The sequence below is a fragment of the Trachurus japonicus genome, chromosome 1 (genome assembly GCF_045865225.1).
Source record: "Trachurus japonicus isolate A0001 chromosome 1, Traja_1.0".
In the NCBI taxonomy this organism is placed as follows: Eukaryota; Metazoa; Chordata; class Actinopteri; order Carangiformes; family Carangidae; genus Trachurus; species Trachurus japonicus.
Window position 1 is genome coordinate 13,295,568 of NC_140907.1, and position 27,687 is coordinate 13,323,254.

General features: G+C 45.4%; 1 protein-coding gene across 1 annotated transcript; it reads right to left on the reverse strand.

Moving 5' to 3' along the window:
• prr36a (proline rich 36a) lies at nucleotides 1-26,718 on the reverse strand. Its single transcript, XM_085773494.1, has 6 exons — nucleotides 26,519-26,718; nucleotides 12,275-12,931; nucleotides 12,042-12,135; nucleotides 6,161-6,339; nucleotides 3,375-5,987; nucleotides 1-1,245 (listed from the first exon to the last, which is right to left on the reverse strand). The coding sequence occupies exons 2-6, from the start codon at nucleotides 12,828-12,830 to the stop codon at nucleotides 113-115; spliced, it is 4,575 nt and encodes a 1,524-aa protein (XP_085629620.1). The 5' UTR covers nucleotides 12,831-12,931; nucleotides 26,519-26,718; the 3' UTR covers nucleotides 1-112.
• Between the last annotated feature and the right edge of the window lie 969 nt (nucleotides 26,719-27,687).

The following is a 27,687-nucleotide window of genomic DNA, read 5'->3' on the forward strand; positions in this document are numbered from 1 at the left end:
TGTATAGACAGCACTTCACTGTCATCATCCCTGTGTGAGTGTTGTTAATGTTCAGCAGCACTGCTGAATCTGCAGAGGCTGCATTCATAGTTAAAACGCGCACCCAGGTCTCTCAGTGATGCGTCTCCAGCTCTACCACTGTCCACTCTCCCTGTGGTGAGCTCCCAGTGGCCTCTGGGGAGAAACTACTGACAGAGGTGACGGTGGCAGAGGGAGGGGTGAGGGGGGGCAACAGGCTGGGCCACAGGCTGCTCTCCAGGGGGCTCAGCGTGCCTCCGGCGCCCCCTGGCATCAGCAGCAGGGACGAGCAGCCGTCCCCATTGAGCATTAGAGTCTGATTGATCAGCTGCTGGACGATGTCCACTTTCTTCCCCCAGTCCAGGTCCAGGGGTGGCGGTCGCTCCGGAGACTCGGGAGGGCAGGGGGAGGAGCTGTCTCCGTCCTGGGAGGGGCTGCTGGGCGTCTGAGGGGAGTCTTGGTGATGAGGCAGGTTCTCCGTTGACGATGAAGAGTCTCCATGTGTATCTTCATCTGGCGTCACCCTTTCACAATCACCATTCATGTCTTCATTCACCGTCTCTTGCTCGGGCTCTTCCTTCTCTTCGGCGTGGTTCATCTCCTTTGTTCCCTGTTCTTCAGCTTCTGCTTCAGCTCCCTCTTCATCACTATTCTCCAAGGCTTCATAGATGGTGCACAGGCCCGAGGAGGGGGACAACAGCACTGCCTGACCTTTGTTGGACTGCTGGAGCTCTTGTTGCCACTGCATGATCTGCTGCCTTTGCTGCAGCTCCTGTTGTTGCTGCTGCAGCTGCAGTTCAAGGTCTCTCCTCTGCTTCAGCTCCTCTTCTTTCTTCGATTTTTCCTCCTCTTCCTTCTTTGTCACCTCGGCCTCTCTCACCTTTCTCTCCTCCTCCTCCTCTTTATTTCTCTTTATTTCTTCTTCCGCTTCCTCCTTCTTCTTCCTCTGCTCCTCCTCCTCCCGCCTCTTCCTCTCCTGCTCCGCCTCCTCCAGCGGTCTGCTCTGTTGATCCCTGCGCTGCTGCATCTCCAGCAGCTGTCTCTGGTGTTGCTCCAGCCGGAGCAGCTGGGGGCTCAACGCCTTCTGCCCGGGGCTCCTGGGCGGGAGGTCGGCGCAGGTCAGCTTCGTCGGGGTGACGGAGGCGCCGTGAGGTATGACGATGTCGCAGTAGGCTCTAGGGTATGCTGCGTGATCACGGCGGTGAGGGTGCGGTAGTGCAGTGAAGCCTGTGTGTGAGAGGAAGTGGGAAGGAAGATTACAGTAGCGTGATGTTATAAAAAACAGAAGTCACAGGTAGCAGGACAGTGACAGCGGTGCAGTGTGAGTAACAAGCAGGAGGGTGTAGAGGGAGGGGGGGAGGGGGGTGGTCCTCACAGCCTCATACTTGCTAAGGGAAGAGAGGAAGCATTGTGAAGCCAAGCCCAAAGGTCTGCCAGTGGCCTAGAGAGAACTAGAGAGACAGGCAACTACGTATAGATTTGTATGTTGAGCAAAATGACAGAGGGACATTGTTTGCAGCAGTGACAGTCTGCATTGGACCCATATTTGTAATATTTGTGTAAAAATGGTGAACACACCAGAAAATAGTGACCCAAAGGTGAGGTGACTGGGGGTGGTGACTGGGGCCAGCGTACGGAAATTTGCACAGAGAGCATTTGTGCGTTAATTTTTCCTACATGTAATTTTTCTTTTAAAAATGACACCCAAAAAGATTTTGTGAGCTAACAAAAAAAAAAAAAGCAGCCAACTTCCTGTATATGCAAATACTATCAACAAAGATGAGACAAACAACCACAGAGAGGCTAATTGCAAGCTTACACTGTCATCACCCGTGAATAGAGTTTGTAGTTAGTCAACCAGTGATACATGCAAAAGCTCTCCATGCATTTACTGTATATACATCCAGCATCACAAGAAAACTGAAATTATAGCTTGGCTTTAGAAGGGATCAGGATAAGGTTGGAGATTATTCCACCTCAAGTACATCCATACCTAGAGCCAAGCTATTTGGCTAACCCTGAACAAACCAATCAAAAATAATGAGATGAAAGTCAAGTCATTGTGCAACAGTGACATGCATAGCTCAGTTGACCTGAATACATCGTTGTAGAACAGTGCAGCAGGAATGGCTCAAAAATAAAATAAAATAAAACAAAGCAGTAGAAAAGAGCAACACACCCACAGTGGAGGGAAATCAAAGTGGCAGCAGAACAAGCAAAGTTGTGTCAGTCTTGATTGCTGGACAATGATGTCAAACTCCTTGGTGCTGAAGTTTGATCCGGGTATGAGAAGATCTCGTGTGGAATGGATGATCAAGTCACAGCAGATCACAGCAGGTTCACTCCAGTTACGTGGCTGTCAGGCGAGTGAAGTCGTCGAGGCCGGGCACGAGTCGTTTCCAGTTTTTGAAAGGAAAGGCCATAAATTATGCATGAGTGTCTGTGTGAGTGTATGACAACAACTGGCCCTTGATAGGCTGTGACTGTTGAGTGTCTGCAATGTCATGGGATGTCTAGAGCCACAAGGCACAAAAAAAAAAAGTTTGTGAGATTGACAGATGCAGGTAGTGTTGGATGATTTGTCTTGCACCATAGCTCAACAGATTATAAATATGCCTTAATCTCAAAGTGCTGATTTCAATAAAACTGTACAGTGAGAAATTACATCATTGTAAAAATCTAATCTTTATTTAAAGTTTTAAGGTTCATTACTCCAAAAGATGGATAAACACAGAAAAAAGCTGGGGTACAGTTTTAAAGTGCAAGAAGAGATGAAGAGTGATTGAGGATAAGGAAGATTGCCTGTATCATAAAGTAGGAGAGCAAAATCAAACATGAATATACAATCAAAAAATCATTTTCAATGATCAGTTTTAAGTCAAAAGGATAAATACACATGAAAACATGTTAAACAGTTCATTCCACATTTCTTTTGTTATGCTGCATTTTCTGGTTTTTCCCTCATTAAGTGCTGTAAACAGACAAGTCAAATCCATGCCATTTCAGGGCAACCACATCATTCTGCGTTAAATAAAACAGAAACCAAAACCCACACACGCTCAGACATTAGGAGTAAATAGTAGTAGCTATTGCACATACAGGAATTTAAGCCATATACTCATAATGGAAATGTTATATCAGAGGGAAGAGCCACTGCTGTCCTCTTTTTTTTTTTTCCTTCCCTTTTTTTGCTCTCTGTTTTTTTAAGTTTTACTTTGATTACTTCCACCCCCAGAGATTTTCAGGACAAACACTGACAACAAGAACTACAACAGTGAAATATTGTTTTTGGGAGGCTAGAACGGGGCCGGAGGGAGACGAGGGGACTGTTAGGGAGATGATGAACTATACGTTACCTGCAAAAGAGTTCTCAGTCTTTTCACAGATAGCTGAATAGTAGGGAGGTTGGACGTCGTCTGGGTTTTCCTCTGGTTGCTGCATAGTGCACGGAGTTGATGAGGGGTCTTCCTCTGCCCTTGGCACTTCATCGAGCTCCGCCGACTCCGCCCCCTGCTTCCCGCACTCGATGTACTGCTGCTCCGTGAAGCCCAGCTGGGCGCCGGGCTCCTGGAGGTCGGGCTCCTTGAGCTCCTCGGGCAGCTCCTCCAGCGAGAAGATCCCAGGGCTCTTGATGCAGCTCTCGCCCGTGGACTGAGCGTTGGAGTTTGAAGCCGTGGTCATGGTGTCGAAGCCGTAAGACGCCAGCGAGGTGGCCGAAGGTGGGGTGGTGTCTTCGCCCGCGCCGGCCTCCTCTACCTCGGCCTCTTCTCCCTCTTCCACGGTGGACAGGCAGCGCTGCGCTGACGGCTGGTTGTCGAAGGTGATGCTACAGACCGCTGGGCTCTCCAGAGAGTCGTCCAGCTGAGCTTCCCCCTCCGTGTCGCTGGCCTCGTCCTCCGTTACCGAGGACGATGAGGGGTTGGAGGTGGGCGCGGTGGCGGGGCCTCCGAGGACTTCGTCGGCTGGCAGGGTCTCGGCCTCCTCCTCTCCTTCCCCGTCTCCTCTCTCCAAGTGGTCCTGGTTGTCTATGTCGTCCTGGGGGGAGAGCGCTGCGGCTTGTGCATCTTGAGGCTGGAGCTTCCCGTCACGATTGTAGTCGCCGAGCTCCTCGGGCGTGCTGGTCTCGCTGCTGAGGGTGCTGGACAGAGACATTCCTGGGGCGGAGAGGGGGGCCGGGGCCAGGGTATGCATCGGAGCGGGGTTGGAATGATCCAGGTACATTTGGGCCTCGTTTTTACCAGAGGAATGATGGGGAGCTTCTTGGTTTTCATTGACAAAGGGCACAGAGCCTAGTTCCAGCCAAGCTTGCGCGGGGGTCTGAGTCGGGGTCTCAGAGTCTGCTTGCCAAGGGTCTACCAAAGGACTTGCTCCAGCTGCTCCTGCCACCTGAGAGAAGTTTTCCAGAGCCTGCTGAGGCTGGAGAGGGTCTGCCCAGTGGTCGGCGAAGGGGTTTGGTTGGTCCCACTGAGCAGCCGGGGCGGAGGGCAGCAGAGGAGGGGGAGGAGGGGGCTGGGCCACTCTGTTCAAATTGTCCAGCCTTTCATCCTCCGCAAAGTCATCCTCGTCCGCGTTGCCGTAGCTCTCCAGCCCGCTCTCCGTCACCCCCTCGCTGGCCATCTCCACGTCGTCGTCGTCCTCCTCCTCCTCGTCCACATCGTTGTCGTGCCTGGGTCTCGGCAGTTCGTCCGTCCGCTCAGAGCAAACGTCCATGTCACACACGCGGTCGTTGTCGTCGTCTTCGTCGTACTCGTCCTCGTCAAAGTCGTTGGCTGGTATTTCGGGAACCTTCTCGGAGTCGGGGGAACCTGCCGAGGCTCCTTCCATGTCGATGGCTCCTTTGAGGCTGCCGTCTCCCAGATCGTCCATGCTCTCTGTGCCCTCCATTACGCCAGGCGTGCTAAACTCTGACGCACCCTGCTGACTGCCGCTCACATCCTCGGAGTCCAGCTCAGAGAGCAAGGCGCCGCCGGCCCGCCAAGCAGAGCCCACCGGTCCAGCTGACCCGGGCTGGGATTCTTCCGTGGGTTGTGTGGTCCCACTCATTTCAGACATGGAAACCAGTTGGCTTCTCTCCCTCTCCTCTTCATCGTCCTCCTCATTTAGATCGGTTGGGGGAACTATCTGAGGGACGGCGTTTGATGCTGCAGGGGGGGTCTTGGATGTGGATGGGGCTTGGTTCGTGAGCAAGTAGACGGGGTCTTCTGACAGGTGTGGAGGGGAGGCAACAGGTGGTAATGTAGGCTCAGCTGGGGCAGGGATCTGCTCCTGTGCTGTTATTAAAGGAGCACTGACTTCTAGCTGTTCCTGGGGTGCAGGTGTTGGTGGTAAGGCTGCCCTGACAGGGCTTTGTGGGGGGGTGGGAGCAGCTGCTTGGCTTTGCGCAGGCTCTTGAGGTTCCACCTCTGGTGGGATATTCTGTGCTAAGAGTGGGAGAGGAGCCTCTTCTGGTGCAGAAGCAGCGAGGACTGATTCCTGTGGTAAGGCCACTGCAGCCTCTGCTTGTGTTTCTGCAACAATAGCTGCTGCTGTGGCAACTGCTACCACTGCACCGGCAGCGCCTTGTACTTCTACAGCAGGTGGAGCGATATCTGAAGCCCCCATCTTCTTGGCTGCAGTGAAAGGTGGGACAGCCTGAGTGGGTTTGGGTCCATGTTTTGCCTGAGATGTAGTGCCATTTGCAGGTTTGCTGGCTGGAGAGGCAGGTGGGGTTCGTCCGAGGGGCTGTTTGTTAGTGGCAGGGAACCGAACAGCAGCAACGGGTTTCTTTGTGGGCGGCTTTGCAGGAGTTTTGGGCTGTGACACCTTGGGGTCTGTTGCCTTGGCTGCTGCAGACAATTTGGAGGCAGCATTGAGCTTTACAGCGGCCGCGGGTTTCGAAGGCCCTGGTTTTTTGGTAGCAGCTGATGTTGTAGTAGGTGGAGCTGTAGCAGGTTTCTTTGCCGCTGTAGCAGGAGGAGGTCGGCTCACAACTAATGCAAAGACAAAACCGACAAAATTCAATGCACCCATTTTTTTTGTGTGATAAGAGTTTTGACTCAACAGTCAACTAAAAATACTTCAGTCCCAGACACACTATAAAATATTCATTTGAGCATCCAGTCAGATAAGTGTCTTGTGGACAGAACAAGGAATAACTTCTAACCTTTCTTGAGAGCAGTTTTAGGTGGCTGTGCCGTTGTGGTCCTGCCAGTAGGGGGCGCTGTAGCAGCTCTGGAAGCAGTGGTTCTGGTAGTTGTCATGGTGGATGGCTTCGCTGCGGCTGTGGTGGGCCTAGATGTAGTAGTGGATGCAGACCGAGTTGTTGAGGGAGCTGTAGCAGGCCTGGAGGCAGAGAAAGGAGGACATGGCCAGGTGGTAAACAAACACTGAAGAATAAAAACAAACACAGCTTAAATTTGTTGGCAACGGTCCAGACATGAAATGTGATGCTGCGTCTCACTATGCATGTACAAGCATAAATAATTGACCTGTTCTAATGTGAACCACAAAAGCAATTTCAACAATGGGAACACATTAACACAGTTCCATCCATCTATTGCCACATTAATGCCTCCTCCTTTTTCCTCTCACTACCAAGATACAAGGGCAGGATATAATGAGAAGGAGGGGGAGGAAGAAAGATGGAAGGGAAATGGAAAGCTTTACCAGGAGAAGAATGACAAAGAGGTAATGCAAAAGGTAGACAAGATGACATCTGAGGAAATGAAAAGTGGCAGTAGCAGAAAGGACCACATTGTACTGTGAAGGCAAATCTTATTAGACATGATACACATGGACTAATGATTTTCACTGTGAGACAGAGGAAGAGAAACTCAGTTGTCAGTGGTCAAACCCAAAACAATATGTCCCGAACACAAAACATGATGCTTTTACCACCATAATCAATGAGTGTCCCAAGTTAACCCTGCAGAAATTTCTGTCCCTAGCATTGTTTTCCATCGACATGTCACTACAAAATGTAAGCATCACCATGCTGCCTTGACGACTTCCCAATAATTGTTGTTTATGAAATGTTGGTGGTAGGTGGTGTAGATAATTGTAGATAATTAAGTTTAGTCAGGCTTAGTCATAGTTATTAGGCATCTTCTTTAAAAAATGTTTTAGACAAATTCCAATCAGGTCACTGACCCCATCACTGCACTGAAACTGGTCCCATTACGGTTCGTAATGACTGCTGACATCTGCTTAAGCACTGTGCCAGGCACAATTTCTTTTTCTTATGAAACATAAGAAATCACAATTTGAAATCATATTCAGTAATGCAAAACAGGGCCTCACTGAGGGCCACGTGAAGGGCTAGTATGCACATTCTGCTCTAGAAACATAGCCACTCTGAACAGCTCAACAGAAAAAAGCAGTTATAAACAACTACCATTTGCCAACACCCTATTATTATATGAAATGTGACAGTCAGAAAGAGATGTGTACTGAGGTGAGTTAAATGTAAGGTGGCATTTGTGCATCATACTTGCAGTGCAGTGATATGAAAAAGCAGTAACCTACATACAGCTCTGAAGGTTGCTTATGCTTGTGCTATACTAGGATCTGTGAAATCTCAACACAATGCGTTTGCCTAGTCAGGCTCCAAGAATTTGACATAGTCGGTGCTGCAATGCACTGCCGCACCAGCTAACCTACAAACAAAAGTCTGTGAAATGAGCGAGTCGTCAGCCGCAGGCAGCACCAGTCCTCGTTTCTCCACTTGAACCCTTGTGTTCAGAAACAATGCAAAACCTCAGCAGTGTAAATAATTTGACATCTGTTTCTAATCAGACAGATCGACTTTTAAAAAACAGCAAGCACTGCAAAGTCAAATGTAATTGCCTTAAAGAACCGTGTGACCCAATCACCAATTACAGTAATCTTCATTATGTCTTCTTTTGGTTCTTGGTCTGCCTACTAGTACGACCAATGATGTAGACATGAACTGACAAAGACACACCGACTTTGATGGAGTTCAGTGGAGTAGCATGCCAGCACAGATGCCGCTCCCACATGACATTAACCATTACAATGACCATTTGTTTCTGAGATCACAGTCACTGCCCAGACACGGACTCATAGTTATGGGATAGTGTAATTGGCCCCTTGGATTTGGGTTGCAACGTGAGGTGCAGCTAATTAAGGTCATTTTTTCCCAATGTCCGATCCTGTATGCGAGCCAAATCTGAATTGACATGAGCACTCGAGTAAAAGAATCAAGGTGGACAAGGCTTCCTCCGAAGGGGTGGGAGGGTGGGAGGGAGGGAGAAATGAAGGAAGTAGTTAAGGGTTTGGAATAGAGAGTGTAAGGAGAGGTCACAGACACACTATAAACCCTCAAAATCCCCAAACCCCTCCCTTCATTCTTTTACAATGAGTCAGAACTCATAAAGGTTTGATCCAGAGGGACGACACACAGAGGAATAGACAGACCCACTAATGCTACTACTCTACACACTGTCTGTGGGTGTTGGCCGGCCCTTCTGATGTTGGTGTATTAGTATGGATTACATTTCCTGCCAACGAGGGGAGGGGGGGGGATCAATACAAATCAACGGTCCAAAGAGAGGATGAGAGGCGCTATACACCCATCTACAGGATTTTAAGGGCAAAGGTCAGCACAGAGACACGGCTACACATCATGGACTCTCTTTGTTTTAAGGTACACTCAATATTCACAACAGATAAAATATAAAATACTACTAATGGAACATGCTGAGCAGCAGTGAAATCAAGTGTAAACATGAGTCAGGAAAGTTTTCGGTGGAGGCACACCCACTCCATCCATGAATTCATCTTCTTTATTCCCAAAACACAGCTGGGAGGCTTGCTTCCATGACATACCCGCTTATGGATTCAATTATTCTGTTTTAATCAAGCCAAAGACGAAGAAAGCAGTTTGTAGCTCATCCTACAAATAAAATGTAGTTTAAATACACATTCCTCTGTTCCCACCCTTTCTCCCCTCATCACTTCAAGAGCCCCCTCCGAGACAACAAATGGAAATAAAGCACCCAAACAATACCTTGTTTGGCTTGTAGGCTTTCCAAAACCAGCTGCTTTACTCCCTCCTGAGAGGAGCACACATTCCTGGGGCTTTTGCAGGCCTACACATCTCCTTGACAATAAAGAAGAGGAGCCCTGAATCAGCTCAGTGGAGAATTTAGATGAAGTGTTGCAGCCTAGCAATGGCCGGGCAGACAGCACCGGCTCTTATGAGGCCCTAGGCACCCACTGTCACTGTGATCGATGCCATGGGTCTTTTCCGTTAGGCCAGTAATCCTGCTCCCTGCCAAGACTGGTCAGGGAGAAGTGACACAGTTTTATGTCCAATGGAACAACACAGAGGAAATCAGGGGATGAGTCAGTGGGAGAAACAAACACAGTGACAGGCTGAGAAGAAAGTGTATTACCATGCTTTTATTTGTAGGAACTTTAATCAGTTCTCCATTACGACTTGTTCTGGTTTTAAGGTTTTAAATTAAGGTAAATAAGATAGGTACTATCCTCCTGCAATTCTGTCCATTCCCAAATGTGACTGAATATTAATCATGCTACAGATTGCTCAGCAACACGAAGCCATACTACATCATTGTCCTCCTCGTGTTACACAACTTCACTGTGCATTTTCCAGTCCCTGTATGCAGCTAAATGATGCATGAGCTCGAATGGTAAATGGAGGTTAGCCTGTAAGGAGGGCTTGAGGAGATCCTGGACAAATGCCCAGCAGTGTACATGCACAGACGGCAGAAAAGAGGGATGAGGGGCAAGAGACGGGAGATTGAAAGAGGGGGTGGGGTGGGCAAAGACTGATTGCTCCGTCAGTGCAAGGACACTAACTTATCACTGGAGGAGAGCAGAGCGGAGTGGGTGCCAGGTTTTATAACATTTGGCTTCGGCCTCGGCTATCAAGGCTTCTGATCGACCACTTGGACAGAGACATCCTCCTGTCATGCAGATGAATTGTCCATCTTCCATGTTTCTTGGTTACATACGGTTACTTACAAACACTGAAGTGGCAACACGCAGGTGAAACAGCCCTGCTCCATCACCGTGCCCCATTACATCCACATCAGATCGGCACCTTGCCTACGCACAAATCCCTAGCAGTTCATAGAACCCATCACCAAATCTCATTTACCCTTCTTGAAAGAGGCTCCTTTTTTCAAAATCAATTGGTTTTTATTTCTCCCTCTGGACCAATTAACATTAATACTTAATGAGCTGGTCTTTCTATTGGACACTGTGCCACCACTACATGGTTGTTGCACATGTTGACCTCCCTACAAGTCGACTACAAATCAAACAATATTCACCTGCAGACACTTGACTTGAAAAAAAGAACGACAGTTTGGCCACCATGACTGCTGTTGTCTCAGCAACATGAGAAACAATGGCAAGGCTCGAATTACAAAGAGAGACACCTATAAAATCACAAGGATAAAGTGATGGACCCATTGTGGTGCAACTAAATAATCTCCTTGGGTAGTTTGCCAAATCCTTTTACACCATTCACTTCTGTTGGATGTGCTGCTATGGAGGTTAGTGCTATTGTGTTAAGTGTCACGACTAATGCAAGTCACTGCTTGAGCAGAAAGGTCCATTTGTACTGGTGTCCCACTCTGCCAGAGAGCCGGCACGAACACCGACACAAACTGAAATACACACCACTGCTGTGTGGTTGCTACACAAAAGGATTCAAGATGCTGATGACTTTGCCATCACACAAAAAAAACCGCATCGTGCCACCGCGCGACGCCCGTCACCTGCTGCTGTTCTCCTGTTGTGCCGCCGTGTGTCTCAAGCTGAGAGGTAAGTGTCTAATGTCACATCCTGGTGAACAAGCCTGAAGGGTCACATAAGGATGATGTGCGACTGTAATCAGACTCCTACACTTCAATGCCTCATCTGATTAATTCAGAGGATGAGCCTGACACGGTTACCCCCACACACACACACCACAACAACAACAACAACGAGGAGGAAAAAAACCCTGTCTTAAGCTCCACAATTTCACTGTCTACATCTTGCCACATTGTGAACTTCTACATAAAAGTAACCCTGTTCATTTTTGAGTAATAAAATATACCAGTTGACCATGAAACAGCTTCATCTCCTGTGTGAAATATGAAATTGGAGTTTCGGTGGAGAAACTGATGTTGGTTCCACATGCATTTATTTTATTTCTTGTAGCAGGAAACAATTCAGTGACTCTGCTGCTTCAGAAAATGGAGTGATGCAGCACATTTTTCCTTTATCTAATAGAAGAACATTAAGAGGGAAGACAAGTAGAAGCAGAATCTAATCAGGCCTCTCAGGACAGAACATTACATCCTGTGGAGAGATGTTGGATTGGCGAATTATAGACTTGACTCTAAACTTTGGAGATGGATCGCTTCATTTCCACAAATGAGTTCATGATTAATCAAGTTCAAAAACTGCGTTTACATAGTTTAATAATGAAAAATGTTTTATAGCTGTTGCTTTGGCCTCCGGCTGATAATTATGTTTGCTTATGGAAGCCTGAATTTCAAGATTTCTGTCAAGTAAAAAAGCTCTCTAGCTGAAATGACAGGAAAGGACCAGTGAGCAACAAGTGAGCAACAAGTTGAGCAAGTTTTATCCAACTACACCACTCCATGTCCAAAACCACTGGGCCAGTACAAGAGGGATTATGAGCCATGTCAATAGCTCCCTGCCCTAGGGAGGTGGGGCTGCTTGCTGCCAGGGGGTCCATTTTGGACAAAGCGGTTGTTCTTCAGTATCGCTGCCTCTGTTAAGGCCCTCTGTCTCAGGTTATTTCTGCTGACATGACTCACACTCTTGAAGCGAAATTTGACTCAATAACAGCCCAAAGACCACAATGGGCATCATTCTCCGCTGCTCCCTTTCAGGGCATCAAGATAAACAAAGTCAGTCTCATCCAGTCTGTAAGGGGATTACAATGTTCGGATCTCAGAGAGACGGAAACGTAGTGAGTAAGAGAGGGGTATTAAACACAGTTCCATCAGGCACCTGTTGCCTGTTTGCTATATGCATACCTTGTGGTCTTTGAAACAGCAGCACTGCCGACTTTTGTTGTGGTTGAAGTGCTGGGCTTTGGGACAGAGGACGCCACTGGTCTGCTGGTAGAAACTGCAAAAAAGAGAAGATGATAGGGCCGATGAGATTGGATAGAAAAAAAGAAAACAATGACAGAAAACTTAAAATGCTTACACACACACACACAATTATTTTTACTTATTTATTATTATTATTATTATTTTAGACACACCTGCGGTTTTGGGTTTTGCTGCATTAACAGTCTCAGCTACTGGTCTCCTCTTGGTGCCATTCACTGTTGTGGGTTTGGTACCATTTTTTGCTGTGGCAGCAGCAACAGAGGAAGTCTGCTGTGTAGCCGATGCTGTTGCACCCAGTGGTCTTTTGGGTACGGCCCCCGACGCTGATGCTTTTGCTGCGGTTGGCGCCGTCGTTCTCTTGGCCACAGCTGCAGGGACGTTGTTGGAGGTTTTGACATTATTCATCGTACGGTGTGAGGCAGTACCTGGCCGTGAGTTGGATCCAGAAGCCCCTGCAGATTTGGCTGTGGGCTGTGTTTTAGTTGCAGGCTGTATTTTAGTCGCAACAGCTTTTGGTTTGACTTTGGGCTCTGACGCCACTGGCTTGCCATTGGCTTTTGGAGCAGCAGCGGGCACGGCAATGTTCGCAGCATCTTCTGGTTGAGATGGTTCTTGTTCTGTTGAGTTGTCCTGCAATGAAGGGGTCTCTGCTATCGCTGCAGCTTCCGTGGGCTCTGTGGTTTCCATGGTAACCCCATCCGGTTTCATCCCCTCCTCCAAAGTCGTGGACACCGGTGTTGCTGCTGTTTATTAGGGTCCAGTAGCTCACACTGGTCTTGGATGACAAACTCCTCTCACACTTTAATATCCTGTAGAAGCAAAGCAGAATAAAAAATTAGTATCTTAAAATGCAGAATTGATCCACTCATGAAGTCATAACATCGTCTCTGTTGGCCAAAGGAAATTCCGTTTATGGCGAGGGGCCTTCGTGGAATTTGGGGGAAATCAGAAAAACAGGAAGTGAGCAGTGTGAAATGCCAACCAAACTCCTCTTTAAACCGGTCACTCCTTCGCAGTCGTTTAACACATAACCGACAAAGATGATGCAGCATAATGCATGACACAGCAAAAACTAACTTAAAAACACCACAGTTCAAAGAAAAGTGGAATTTTTAAACACACGATTTATGGGGAAAGGAATACAAAAAGTTGATGACTTGTGACTGTGCTCCAAATGGCTTCAAGTATGTTGAAAGAGGAAAAAGCTGTGGTTTGGGTTGGTCTTGAAAGCCAAGAGAAGCTTCACAATCTCCTGCCATGACACACAGCCCACAGAGCGAGCAAAGAGAGGAGACGGACAACAAGTAGTAAATGGCCCATTTGTTGGGCACTGCTTTCCTTCACGTTGAGCAAACGCAGATGGTAATCATCAAGTCGCTCAGTGACTACTTAAAAGAGATCTGTGTGCTGGGAAATTCCTCAATTGACAGCACTGGGAATGAGTGTGGAGTATAAGAGCAGGATAAGAAGCTGCAAAGGGATGGTGTGTGTGGAGCATGTGTGTGTGTGTGAATGGAGTTGAATTCATTAACCTAAGTCTAGCTTCCTCTCTCTCAGACTAGACAGAGCTCCTCCTGGATCCGTTTGGGTTTATCCTCCTTCCCTTCAATCATCCTCTCCACCCACACTCACCATTCCTCTGCCCCTCTGGCCATCGTATTTGCTACCCGCCCCCCATCCGATTACGCCCCTCTTTTTTCCTATAGCCACTTGTTCTCCTCAACTCCTTAGTCCCATCCTCCCACTCCTAATAGATCTGCTTCCAGTAAATTGCTACACAGATGGTCTAGCCAGTAGAGGCTCTGCGTGGCCCAGGAAACAAGCTGTGCAAGAGATGGATTGAAGAGGAAACTAAATATTGAGATGGATAGAAATATACAGCAAAGACCTCCGTTGACAAAAGCTATGCAATAAAACAAACACCTTTAAAAAATAAAAATAAAAAAAAGGAGATATATAAAAAGCAAAGGGACAGTACACAAACACATGTTGACCAGAATTAGGTCAAGGTAAGAAAGGCATGAGTAATAACTATAGTAAATAAATAATAATAAAAAATATCTTTCCAAAAGCAAAGTTTTCCATAAATGTGAGATTACCAACTACATAATAATCAGTGATACTAGAACATACTATTGCTTATACAATGATTAATGTTATTTAAGCAACCGTATTCATCTCTGGCTGACTGATATTTTAGGATTACTTGCATTGGAGAAGGAACACCAATTCTTGTCCTAAGGTCAAGAAACAGTTTGTTCACTGGTTACACATTAACAACCAAGGCAATGTGATACTGGGGTGCTGTTTCACCATTTACCAGATGAAAAGATCTATACTTGTCATCAATGCAATGGTTACCAGTTGAGCCAAAAAAAACAAAAGATTAATCAAATCTAACCACAAGTGGATAAATATCCATTTGTTGCCGCTCCCGGAAAGACCCGTTTGGCCAGGTAAGTACTGATAATAACTACACAACTTCACAGACCACAAACACACCTGTACATGTAGCCAGTGAAACCCACAACTCTCTTGTTCAAAAAATCCCCAGGCTCCACCTCTTCAGTTCAGTCATGCAAGCTTTAAGTTGAACTCGCCTTGGCTTTCAACTGAACCTCCACTCCTACTGCCCCCTCTGTTATATTTCCTTCTCCTCTGGTATCAGTAGTTACAAATCTCACAGAGAGAGGAAGCCAAGTGGTGTCGAGTAACAATGTTTGGATTGTCCCTTCTTTTGGAAAATGTCAAGCTTCAAATGAGGGTGAATTAGCTAATGTGCACAGCCCTTGGGACAGCGCTGAGCAGCTCCATTAACATCAGTCCATTTATATGGACCAGGAAGGGTATGAAGCCATTAGCAAATTGGGAACCATAAAGCAGAGATCTAATTGTAAAATAAATAAATAAATAAATAAATAAATAAAATGTGTTATCACTTTGGTAGAAACTGTCGAAGCAAAAAAACGACAAGAAACACCAACTAGGTGGCTCCTCCTGATAAGACATCCTAGATCTTAATCTTGACAATATGTGTACAAAAAAAAGGCACACTTTAACAGATACAGGTCAAACTTGCCCCTTGAAGAAAGTTTGTGGATCCATTTGTGAATAACCCCCACCCCCATTTTACTCAGACAGGAGCTGGTCCAAACACAAAGAGGGGTGAGTCGGGGAGTTCGTTGGCACTGTGACGTGCATGGCATGGCACAGTTTTGCCAGTCCAGCTACTAATGCCAGGGGCTTAGCAGACAGCAGCATGAATCACATTCCTCATGCGATGACCCCTTTCTGGGCAAGTAAAGGCATCATCACTGACCAGCTGAAAACTATGTGACGCAGCACAGAAAGGACGCGAATGGATCATTAAAATCCCATCCACATCGCACAGACAAGACTTTTACCGAATAACAGCGAGACCGCTCTGTAGCCTTGGTGTGCGTTTCCAAATCCCTCAGAAAATGTCACACTTGACACCAATGCTAAACTCAATTTGGTGCCTCTTCAAGCTGTTGACACCTAGCGGGGGACACGCTGGGTCAGGGATCCAGAATTTATGTTGTGAAAAATTACTGCAGCGTTTAAAAAAAAAAAACTGGTCAAGACGACCGGCCTCATGCATTTTGATGAAATACAACAAGAAAAAAATCTGTTCTCTCAGTCCACATTTGCATAACAAATCCTTGTTCACTGAAGATTTATAACTATATTGAATGAGGACACGGCATGTTTTCTTCTCAACCAGCCCCATAGCTTGAAACACAAAGAGCTTAGTACCCCTGGTAACAATTACAATGACTTGTAAGTATTGTGATGACAAAAACAAAAGGTAGAATAGCTGAAAAAGCTACAGCAGCGGTATACTGTATGTTAAGCCAAAGCAGGAGAAAGTTGTGTTCATAAATGCAGCAACCACTCTGTAAGATTGATAAAGAGAGTCTGTCTAGACGGAGAAAGAACTCGATGGCCTCGGTGGTATTTACATTCCCCTTCTTCTAATAAATAACTACGGCCTTATGCATCATTAAATCTTCCTCCTGACCTGTCTTAAGGCAGTTAAATTACATCTGCTGTACCCCGTCTCTCAGTGTGTTGCTCTACGCGTCCAGACATCGGTTGTGGTGCCTGATAAAATGGGTCACTTTTAATACTGTGTCTAATACAAGCAGAGAGGGATTTAGTTGTGTTGAGAGCATGGTAGGGGTTTGGAATGCATTGTGCAGACTGGAGGAGGAGGTGGTGGAGGGGGGGAGGGGGGGGGCTGCTGATACTGATGCTGGGGCTTAATGACATCTGTAGATCTACAACTATCATAAAGCAGCAACTGTTAATATACACACACTCACACACTAAACTGACTGCAGATAAATACAAACACATAACAGAAGGACTATTAGGCATATTTTTCTTTGTGCACATTTTTGTATCAAAGCTGAAATTCTTTGTTGAGTAACAGAAAATAATATTAGAAAGCCTCATGATAACTGATTTATTTATACAGCTACATTTATTCCAGCTGCTCACAATTCCTCAGGTGAATTCTTGTTGTCTTTGCCAAATGACAGTTCAATTGTGCAAACAGGAAATCAAGTTAAGGAAGGTCTTGACCCCAGGAACAATAGCTGCCGTCTTGTACAGCAGCTAATGGGGATCTAATAAACAAACAAACAAACCAAAAGTCAAAAAAGAAAACGATATTTGCACATGAAATGTCCTTTGCATGACGTTGGGTTTCTACTTATAGAAAGTGAATGCTTAAAGCAGCAGCGGTATCAAGAGCACATCCGACCAATCCACATTCCAGCGCTGCAGACTTCCGCTCGTCTTCAGGGCTACACAGTGACAGCTGGCGCTCTGTGTGTGTGTGTTTGTGTGTGTGTGTGCGCGTGTGTGTGTGTGTGTGTGTGTGTGTGTGTGTGTGTGTGTGTGTGTGTGTAAAAGAGTGAAAGGGTCATTGGCAGGCAAGTGGGTGTGTTACACTGGGGTTAAAGGATGTTCTGACTGAGTCCATTGTAAGTTTAATAAAGTGATTATTACTTGCATATCAAAGTGCATGCCGACTATTTAACAACTAATAGCTGGAGTTAGGCGTGTTCTTGTTGCACCAATTAAAGGGGTAGTGACTAAGGGACAGCTGGTCTTAAGTGGCTGCTGTCCCGTTATTACTTAAAATCCAACACCAGTTCATAAATTGTAATAAAAGTGTGTTTTAGAAGAATAAAAGTAATCAGAAAGACATGAAAATGTCATTTACAAATTTATACACATGCAGAGCAAAGAAAGTGAGACAAGAATGTCGTGGCCCGCCACTTCCTGCATTCTCTCAATTCCACAGGCGCACTTGATTCATCTACAGTGTTTCTTGAGCCACACCTTCGGACATTTTGGCTTGGTGAACTTGACCAAACTAACAGGTCTGGGAGTGTTTGGCAGGCAATGTTGTCTGAGTGTGTTACGATAATGAGTGTGTGTGACAGAGAGAGATGTGTACACAGGAAGAAACACAGGAAGCATTGAGTGCAAGTGTGTGTGTTTGTGTGTGTGTGTATGTGTTTGAAACTGTGTGAGGATAGAAAATGAAGGTTTAGAGGGAGATGGGAGCCAGTTCATGTGATGGAATGAAAGAAGAACAAGAGATTCAATCATATTTGGGGAAACGGGGAGGGTTCCTGACCTGGAGCTCAGAGCAACAGAGTAGCTGTGGAAAGCTGCTCTCACTTTCACTCAGAATCCTTAATGCCTAGGACTAAAAAAATAATAATTTACAGAAGTAGCCCACAGTGACCAATGAGGAACCTAAAAGCAAATTCATGTCAAATGTGGCTAGGTAAACTGACTCCAATAAAAACGGGACATTGTGTGTGTGCGTGTAAAGGCTGGCTGCTCCATCAGACCATACAAGGCAGCGGTGCTGTTTCTGCCGTATCATCAAGTGAGTGTTTAGTTCACACACTCACACACACGCATAGAGTGACTGAGTTGGAGAGAGAAAGAAGAGAAATTCAATCTGCTGTAGGAACACAAACGCCTCAAAGCACGCTGACAGGAGAGGCCGAGTTCATACGAACTGTTGGAGCCTTGAATATGTGAACACACAACTCTATAGAGGACGTTGCTCAATAGTCGCCTCCATCTATGCACATGATGTCTTTACAGCTCCCTCACTCCAATACATTAGATCATGAGACCTTCAGGAGGTTTTATCAAAGGAAAAAAAGAGAAAGGGAAATTTATCAACAAAATCTATTTCACTAAAGCGACTTTAAACTCTGGCTCTGGCTGAGTACAACAAATGAGTATCACAATATCAACTAAAGAGGTCAAGCTTGTGTTGTACAATAATGTGCAAGCAAAACAGAAGAATGCATTCATAAAAAAGGAGGAAATATTTAACAAGAATGCAGTGTGCTCTCTTTGGCCAAACAGAGATGATAACACAGTTTTATGAAGTTTCGATAACCAAAGAAGGAAACGATGCAATCACTCATTAACAAACTAAGAGATTTAACTTAGTCTTTAAATAGCCGTATACTGTATGTATGATTTCATGATAACTTTTATTTCCACATCAATCAACAGGAAATTATGAGTTCAGCCACTTCAGAGACCTTTGTAAAAAAGTAATTCATCTGGCCTCCGAGGCACAGACAGGGGACAAGATAAGTCCATCTGTGTGCGTAAAGAGCTCAGTTTGTGAAATACCTGCCTGCACTCCACGTTATATTGGATCATTTTGCCGAACTTAAAATGATGGAGGCAGCTTGCACCAGGTAAAGAAACGACCAATAAACAAACATCAAGTCAGTGAAGGCTGAAGTAGTTTGTCAGCTGCTGTCACTGTCTGTGCAACACAGCTATTGGATTATTGACTTCTGGCACAACGTCCCACCAGCTGTGAAGCGCACAGGCGTGTTCAAACGGAGATTCTTTGTATCTATGGAAATTGCCTGTCAGGAAACCCGCTGCTATAGTATGGAAGATGTTTTACTGGTTGCCTGAGAGGATGAATCAGTTCAGAACTGGTTTCTTGAGTACTGCCATCCTCTGCCATCGTGTAACATACTCAGATGTGTGGTCTCTTTTCAAGCACACACTCTTTCTTTAAGTTCTTTTTTTCTGACATAAAACAAGGCACACATCAACTGTCAGCTGTACATAACTCTTAAGACATGGCCAAGGTGCGCAGATCAGAGATGACTGTTTACATTACAACACCCACTCATCTCTGGCAGCATTCCTCAGCAGGCTGCCCAACAGACAGAGTGAAACCACACACACCGAAAGCAACACAGCCCTGTTTCTTGCGGGGCGCAGTGAGGGCATTCTTTCTCAGCATGGTCTCACTAAAAACAAAACCACAGAAACACACACTGTGTGTGAACACTCCCTCGATCTGCTGAGAAAAATGGGGGGACAGTAAGAGCTATTCCAGGCGCTGACAACACATCACACTGACCCCTTTTCCTCTAACAAGCTTATCACAAGAGGGAAAGTTTACTGAACTTTATCTTCATAAGTAGTAACATCACTTTTCCCTTTGCCTGTGCATCCACTGTGAACCTGTTTTTTTTAAATGAGAGCTGTGTGCCCCCGTGCCGGCCTCAAGGAATCAAAATGAAACAAAGTTAAATAACCACTAGAGCTAATGCTTGTCTATAACTTGGATTGCCTTTTAGTTTTTTTGTGCTCGCACAACTAAAGTCTAAACATCAAGACAGATGGACACTTTGGGTGCAGCAGAGCTTTCTGAAGAGCTTCTTATTGGTCTTTTGCCTCAGCATCAGGTCTTGTCTCCTGCCCCTGTCAGTCTCCATCATGGACTTTTTATGATTACGTGTACGTATGTGTGGAGTGCAATGCTACTGTCAGAGCCTCCTCATCTCTGCCAGGAAATGATCAAGATAAATGGTGCTCGATGCACCTCGTTATCAGTAGACAAAGAAACACATTAACCCCTAAATGATCTTGCAGACTGGTTGGATTCTCCTCATCTGTCCACATAACACTGTGTGTGCATGTGCCGACAAGCTCCATACCGTTTTCTTTCCAAGACTGCATTTGTATTGACAGATGCTTCCCTTCAGTAAGTTTCCTTGCCGTCTACAGACTGCAGCATCTGTGGAGAATCCCTGCATTAAGCAGGAATTCATCCAAAGAGAAATCTAAGGCCAACACTTGACTATAGTCTATAGTCTAGCCCCCAAAGGCCAAGCCATGACAATTGTGAACTTTAGAATCAAACTCTACTTTGGTCAAGGCTAGGTACAATACAAAACAAAAAAAAGTACAATAATTATTAGCTCCCCCTCCCCCAACAAGTGTGACGCAGACAATGGCTTACAACTCTAACTTTGATAAGATTAGTGGAAAGCTCCATGGGAAATGAGCAGCATCATGATTATCTGTGTAGGCAGAGTGCATATAAATAAATAAACCTAAAGAATAAACTGGTGAGAACAAGTTAGAGATGCTCTAGCATAGTCAATACTCTTGGGAGAAAAGAAAAACAGACCTTTGTCAAAGAAGGGGGGGGTCTGGACTTGACATCAAGCAGGCAGCTTATTCTAATCAATTCCAGTGGGGATACTAACATGTGCTAAGTGACTGTAAGATACTCGATAAGGCCATTAGGAGCAGGTGGTTAAGTGTGGCTACAAGTTAAGTGGCCTAAGCCAGTTAGCCTTGAAGGGAGTGGCAGCTACCAGGGGGTGGACTCGGGGCTACTGGCAGCGCAGTGGTCTACGAGGCTGTGTGGAAGTGGGTTACAATCTGCTCTAACCTGGCTGGGTTTTCATAAAGGCACCAGCTATAGGCCCTGTGGCCGTCACCACAGCCCCCAGGGGATCAAGTTAAGGCGGTAGGGTGGCATCATTGACCATCAGGGGGATAGGAGTGAGTGTGTGTAGCCAGAGCTGGTCCAAAAAGAACAGCGACAGTGATAATCTTAAGTGTTTGTGTGCTGAACTGAGTTTAACATGAGGGCACCGTGAGGGGGTTGGTGGGCAGACAAGCTCTATTGTCTGCAATTTGCACCATGTAACCCCCCCTCAGGCATAGTGGTGCTGAGGGGAGTGGGGGTTGGATCTGAGTGGATTAACTGGTGCAACGGGACAGAGGAGCAGCTGGCATGGGTAACTTCACCCAAAAGACCCCCAGGGACATCAAAACAGGCTGCAGGGGGGAAAGATGGAAAGATGGGTGACACCTCGTTCATACAGTAGATGTACAAATGACATGATGGATGTAGTGTTTGCTTGACTGAACTGAGGTCTGTTAGCCTGTGACAGCTAAGTCTTCTTTACCACACAACACCATGAAGACACGCAGACCTAGCTTGTCTCATACACATAATATTGTAGTAAGTTGCAAATCATGAACTGTAAATACCTGGGGGGGGAAAAGCATCAGCTTCAGGTCAGACTTTTTCCCACACACACTTGCTTGTTTGCACTTTCTCTTACTTTCATACACACCTGTCCATAAAAGTGAAGAAGTGAGCTGCTCATCTAACTTTGTTTAAACAGAGGATGCTTGACAGTATTGAGGATGCCAGGTCGGCATGAGATGAATAGACAATAAAAGGTGCCAAGGGAGTTATAGAATGAAACCACCATGGCTATAAAGAAAAAAACTCACAAAAGGACCTTTGTCCAAGTTGTTATCTCCCTCTCTTTTTTATTTCCTGTTGCTTCCGACTCAATTAACTAATAAACGGTAGAAAGGGGCTGGATAAGACTGTGCAGGTATAAGAAACACTGAAACCCTTCCTTCTGTTCACATCAACTTCGTTTAAAAAAAAAAAGGCTCTAGCATTTTCAGTAACTTGAGTTCAACATAAAAACAAGAGTCAAATTAAGCAATTCTGTCAGGAATGGTTAGCTGCAGAGAAGCCAGAGCTGACATCAGTTTTCCTATATTAAAGCCAGCAGCTACTCTCCTGTGCACCAGCCAACTGGCTATAGACAAGCAGGCAGATAGTCAATATAATGCTGGAGAGCCTGCGGGCCAGATCAGTTACCATGCCTCTGACAGGGCAGGGTGAGCTGAGGCCAGATGGACACTGATCCCACACCTCATCTGCCGGCCTCTCTGGCAACAGCCAAACCCACAGTCACGCCCCTTAACAGTGAGAAATACACGCACACACACAAACCAATTACTCAACACATAGGATTGGCTTTCTGATGCATGTTAAGATGCAGAGCCAAGGATGAGATGAGAACAGGATACAGCGAGCCTGCCCAACACAAACAACTGCACACCTTTATAGCTACTGTGCACTTATAAATCCAACTCAGACAGACCTGGATCAATAACCAAATTGATCTAAATGTACAGCACTGCTTCAGTAATGACAGCTGCAACATACTGCTAAGGGGGAGGGGGAAGCCTCTCCTTTTATACAGCTGCTGTGTTTTCAAATGTAGGTTTTCCTATAATCTACACTTCTGTGTCATTACCTGCAAATACGTATAATGGCAAAGCTGCAATTAAAAAAAAAAAGGATAGTCACACAGCATAGTATTTCTGTGGGGTAACATTCAACGCTACCAAAGTGAACCAACAAACAGACTCTGAAAGTGCTGAGTTACTACTTTTAATAATTACAGTGCACCGAGCCCAGATTCACAGTCCCAGACAGACTGAGTGCCTAAAAACGCAGCGCCAGCGTCCACCACTTTATCCTAATGGGCAGGAGTGTGCCAGCCTCCAAACCACAGTGACGAGAGCTACAGCACCAACGCCGTCTCACAATCTCACTGCTCGACGGCCAAGAGCGACACAGGGAGATGCACAACAAACCCTGAAGGGTGGGTGATGAAATACAGTTTGTTGCCCCGAGTGGCAAATGCAGCAGAGCAGGAAAAATTTCGGATTGAATTCCCATGGGTGTGGGACCGAGCCTGACACTGGTTGCAGGCTGGGTAAGCAGCTGCCTTCCAAGCAGATGCAAATGCTCTAGAGTCTATGCTATACAGGGGATGTGTCTTCCCCATTCAGCTGCCTTGACTCCAAAGTGACTCCTCCTCGGACAAGGGACGGACTGAGAAGCGACATCCCTGTGGTACAAATAGCCTTTGCAGATTAAAGTTCAGTACCAACGCTTTCAACAGAATACCAAAAAAACCAACCTATTGCTGAAAGGCAATAAATCAAGATGATGCCATTTAAAACAACAACTTCTGACATCTTAAAGATCAAATGATAAATTGATTAAATGTCACAAGGGCTCAAAACTTGTGTGAACAAAACAATATATTGATTTTAAAAGAAAAGAAAAAAGAAACATACTAATACAAACCAGTTATTTAATTATTTGTAGCCCCAAAGTAAAATGCTAGGCAGGTGGATGCTTTGATTTCTATTGCATGCACACAATTAAAAACATTAACTTTTGCATTCATTCTGTATGGGCTACACATGGATCAATTCAGATTATATTGCACTGACCTTCCTTTTCACCTTTAATTTAAGTGAATTAGTCTAATCATCTCTCTGATGTGACTAATTGCAGCTTTAAAAAAATAATGTTCCATAATGACTATGAATACCAAAAGATAAAAAAGTATCTGGTAAGTACATTCTGTTCTCACACCATGTGATTGTGGTGGGAAGGAAATTTAAACCCTTGACCCTGACATCCATAACCACCATAACCTCTCACAGCTGTTACACTGATGCACACACGCAAAGCTGAACAAACAGCACAAATCAACCATTAGATGTATTAATCCTACACTAAATCCTGACACTGGAGACAGTGGATGATGACCACTTTTTGGTCACAAGCCTATCATCGCAAATCAAATCTTGACGCTTAGAGAGAGAAAAGGTGTAGGCTACATGAGTACATGTCCACAGGGTGTTCAGAACTTGTAACAGTAGTGAAGATGTTTCAGTGAAAAGCAAACAAACTGCAGAGTGGGTATTTCACTCATTCGGTCACTGAGCATTGAGATTTGTTCCACTTCCCCAATATGTGGCATCCATCTTAAAGCGTCTACTGCTGCAGTGTCAGCCACGGTGCCACCTGCATTTTTTTCCAGACTGTCATGCTTGAAATAAACAACTGCACCCACCCCACAAGGCACCAGACCTGCATGAACTACACATACCAAGAGATGGGGGGGCATGCCATACACTGAACTTAAAACTTAGCAAACAAGTAAACAAACACAAGGAATAAAGTTTTCACAAATAATTTGTCACAATCAAATCCATGTTGCACCAGGCTGTGGAGATTTTCTGTACTACCACTCGTTTTATGAATGACACAACTCCTGTTCAAAGATGTAACTCCCTTTGTTTCTTCTTTTCAAATCATCTTACCCAGCCTCTTTATGTTTCGGGAGGTTACAGGGAGCAGTGAAATGAAAACTATTCTGAGCTTGTCCACTGGCCTTTAGGAAGAGGAAAGGGAAACAGGAGGTGTGGACAGGGGAAGGAGCTTTGCAGTATAACACAAGCTGTGTTCCTGTTCGGAGGCTGGATCTTGCAAACCTGAAGGGTCAACAACAGTCTTACCTCGGAGAGAGACCAACAATAATGACTCAATGGATGGATTCATTTGCTTCCCTAATCCTCGATGTTCTGTTTAGAGAATTGTCGACTCATTTTAACACATATAGCACTAGCACTGCCTGATTATCCTATCACTTTTTTACTTTTAATGTAGTTTGCATGTTTCAGAGGTTTTTGACTCAAAATGACATCACTTCTGTTTGGAGAGTGTCTGTTTTGGGTCTCAAAGACCTACACTGTGAAAACATGGTGAAATACGATTGATGACGACATGCTCTTCATCCTTGATTGGATGCAACGGTAAACTTGACAAACAAAAAGGAACATTTATTTGTTGTTGGTAATGCATGTTACGTATTAACATATTGACCTGTGCGCAATGGATTGTGGGATACTCAATGATAAATAAATCTTTCCAAAATCCATCCATCTGCTGCATTCGATAAAACCATCCAAACATCGTTGTCATGATGTTTTTGGACTAGAAACACAAGTTGGGGTGGATTTAGCCCTTGAGCCTTTAGCGACACAGTACCAGTGACCCTGCAATGAGCCAATGGAGCTTTGCCTGAACATCAAAAAAGGCACGAGGGACAGGCCATGTGCATGTGTCATTCACACTTGGTTTCACACCCTGCTGACGATAAACTGCTCAGTAACAACTCACACACCCATAGGAGCAGCGGTACATTGATTTTTTTTTTTGGGGGGGGGGTTCCACACTCTCCAATGACTTTCCACATGTCAGATACATTCAGAAGCCAAGGACAGAGTCACTGGTCCTGCCCACCACACCCACTGGGCCTAAACACACCAATTATGTCATGTTGACTCCGAGCCAAAACCTGAATAATAAACAACATCCCTCCATCACTGAGATCTGCAGGCGATGCTGTCTTTTCTCATACCACTCTGCCAAGTCTAGATTGCTTATTGTGCAGGAAAAAAAAACAAGAATGACAGCAAGTTTGGCAAGAAACAAAGCAAGAAGACTTAAAAACTCTCAAGAAGAGAGACAAGAAATCCAAGGTCCAATTTTCAAATCAATATCAAGACATATGACATGTGCTGACACATAGCCTAAGTTTTATAAGCCAAGTGACTTCAAATGATCTCAAATTATAAACATGACATCTGAGACATTAAAGAGATTTCATCTTTATGATCAGTGCATGGACAATTTCACAAAATATTTAATAAGGCATAGAACACTTTAAAAAGTTTTTTCCCCTCCACAAGTATCTAACATTTCCAATACTGCCAATATCATACTGTTTTGACCCTGTCAAGGACCCCTGGGTGGTCTCTGGCCCTTACTCTTGGAGCCATTGTTTTACAAGTTACTGGGTGTTTTTCCAAGCCTCAAGTGGAGCTTTAATAACACCATTTGTCTCTGGGAACAAACAGGCTGAATTCACCCTGGTTTAGCAAAAGGCCCAGTCCAGCCTCACAGAACAATAGCGGTACACGCCGGGGCAGCTTGCAGAGCAGAAACACATGAAGCCAGTCAATAAAAAACTGAGCCTGGTAAGACAGGACAGCAGCACCGACCAACACTGTAGCTAAACCTAAACATGCAGGAATAACCCCCACGTTGGTATCAACACCGCCCAGGGAAGGCTAACATTACACATCCATCATCACATCCAGGCACCAAGTGGCCACTCCACATTACAAAGAGGACGACAGGCTCCCAAAGCACGTCATGTTTGGTCTGTGCATTCACTACACATGAAACAATGTGTGCGTTTTAAAGCAAAACGGTCATTTTGAGGTAGCTAGTGTGATGTTGAGATATTTCACATTAAACGAGATTTTTTTTAGAATAATTCCCCTCGCGCTGGAAACGTTGCAACGTAGTAAATCCTCCGTACCTTTCAACCACCGCCTCTGCTCCTCAAAGACTCCGGGAGAAACAAACAGTCCCCTCCCTCCCTCCGACTCCAGCGTGGAGGTAAAAAAAAAAAAAAAATGCACTGAATATGTCGACAAAACCGTAAATTTAACCGCACTAACAATGGAGCCGCGCACTCAGCGGCGGGGCGTCCCTCTCTGTGTCCTTCCCTCCACGTTTGAGCAGCGGCGGGCGGCGGCAGGCTGCTCCCCTTCATGAAGGATGGACCTGGGCGGGAGGGGAGGGGTTGGTGGGGGGCGGGTGGAGTGGAGGCGCGGGGGGGGGCTGAACGACCGAGGAGTCCGTTTTGAGGATTGAAGGCGAAGCGTGGTGGTCAAAAGAGAAAAATGCAGATTAAATCCCGCGAGCGCTCCAATCAAACGCGCGAGACTTATGCAAAGCAGGAGTGACGTCAAATTCAAACACAAGCCCCAGCTAGAAAACTATGAAAAGGTATTTATTGTACTTCCTGACATTTAATGGAATTTGTTAACAGTGATTATTACACACCTATGTATTGACATGACAATATTTATTTATTTTTGTTTTGTTTCTGTTTGTCTAATTTTCTTCATTTTCTACTTATTTGAGTGAGATCCTTGCTGTATTTATTTGTTTTATCCATTGTCTTTCTGAATGTGGAGCAGCTCTCGTGTTGTGTTGTGTGTCGGTGTTTGACACTTTTTGTACACTTTGAACACTTAAATAAAGAAAAAAAATAATAAAAAAAAAAAAAAAAAAAAAAAGGTCGTGTGGTGTGGAGCGGTTTGGGGAGGGGTGGGGGTCCTAAACCTGCAGTCCTGGGGAGGTGCACAGCAGTTTAATATCATCATGGGAGGAGGAAGTGCTCAGATTAGGAAGACAAAGTTAAACAAATACTCGAATACAAGCAAAATCCACTGCTTTTGATAGTCCCGGTATCAAGAATCAAAGTAGAAGCATGTGACCGATATCTGATTCTGACATTATCAGATTGGTAACACAATGATGCATCAGTGTGTTGGCTAGGCAGCACTTTACTGCTGCTAGTTAGGTAGCCTCGTTTAGTCCAGTGGCTCCCAATCTAGGGGTCAGACTCAGACCACATTCACTGGGTCAGTTTATAGCACAAAATCATAAAAACTACTTTACAGGGTAAGGTCAAGACAT

Coding starts and splice junctions, on each gene's coding strand:
- prr36a (XM_085773494.1), bottom strand. CDS start 12,830: ATGAAACCGGATGGGGTTACCATGGAAACCACAGAGCCCACGGAAGCT. Junction 12,136..12,274: donor AGCAAAACCCAAAACCGCAG/GTGTGTCTAAAA, acceptor TCTTTTTTGCAG/TTTCTACCAGCAGACCAGTG. Junction 6,340..12,041: donor GCTGTTTCAAAGACCACAAG/GTATGCATATAG, acceptor CTCTGCCTCCAG/GCCTGCTACAGCTCCCTCAA.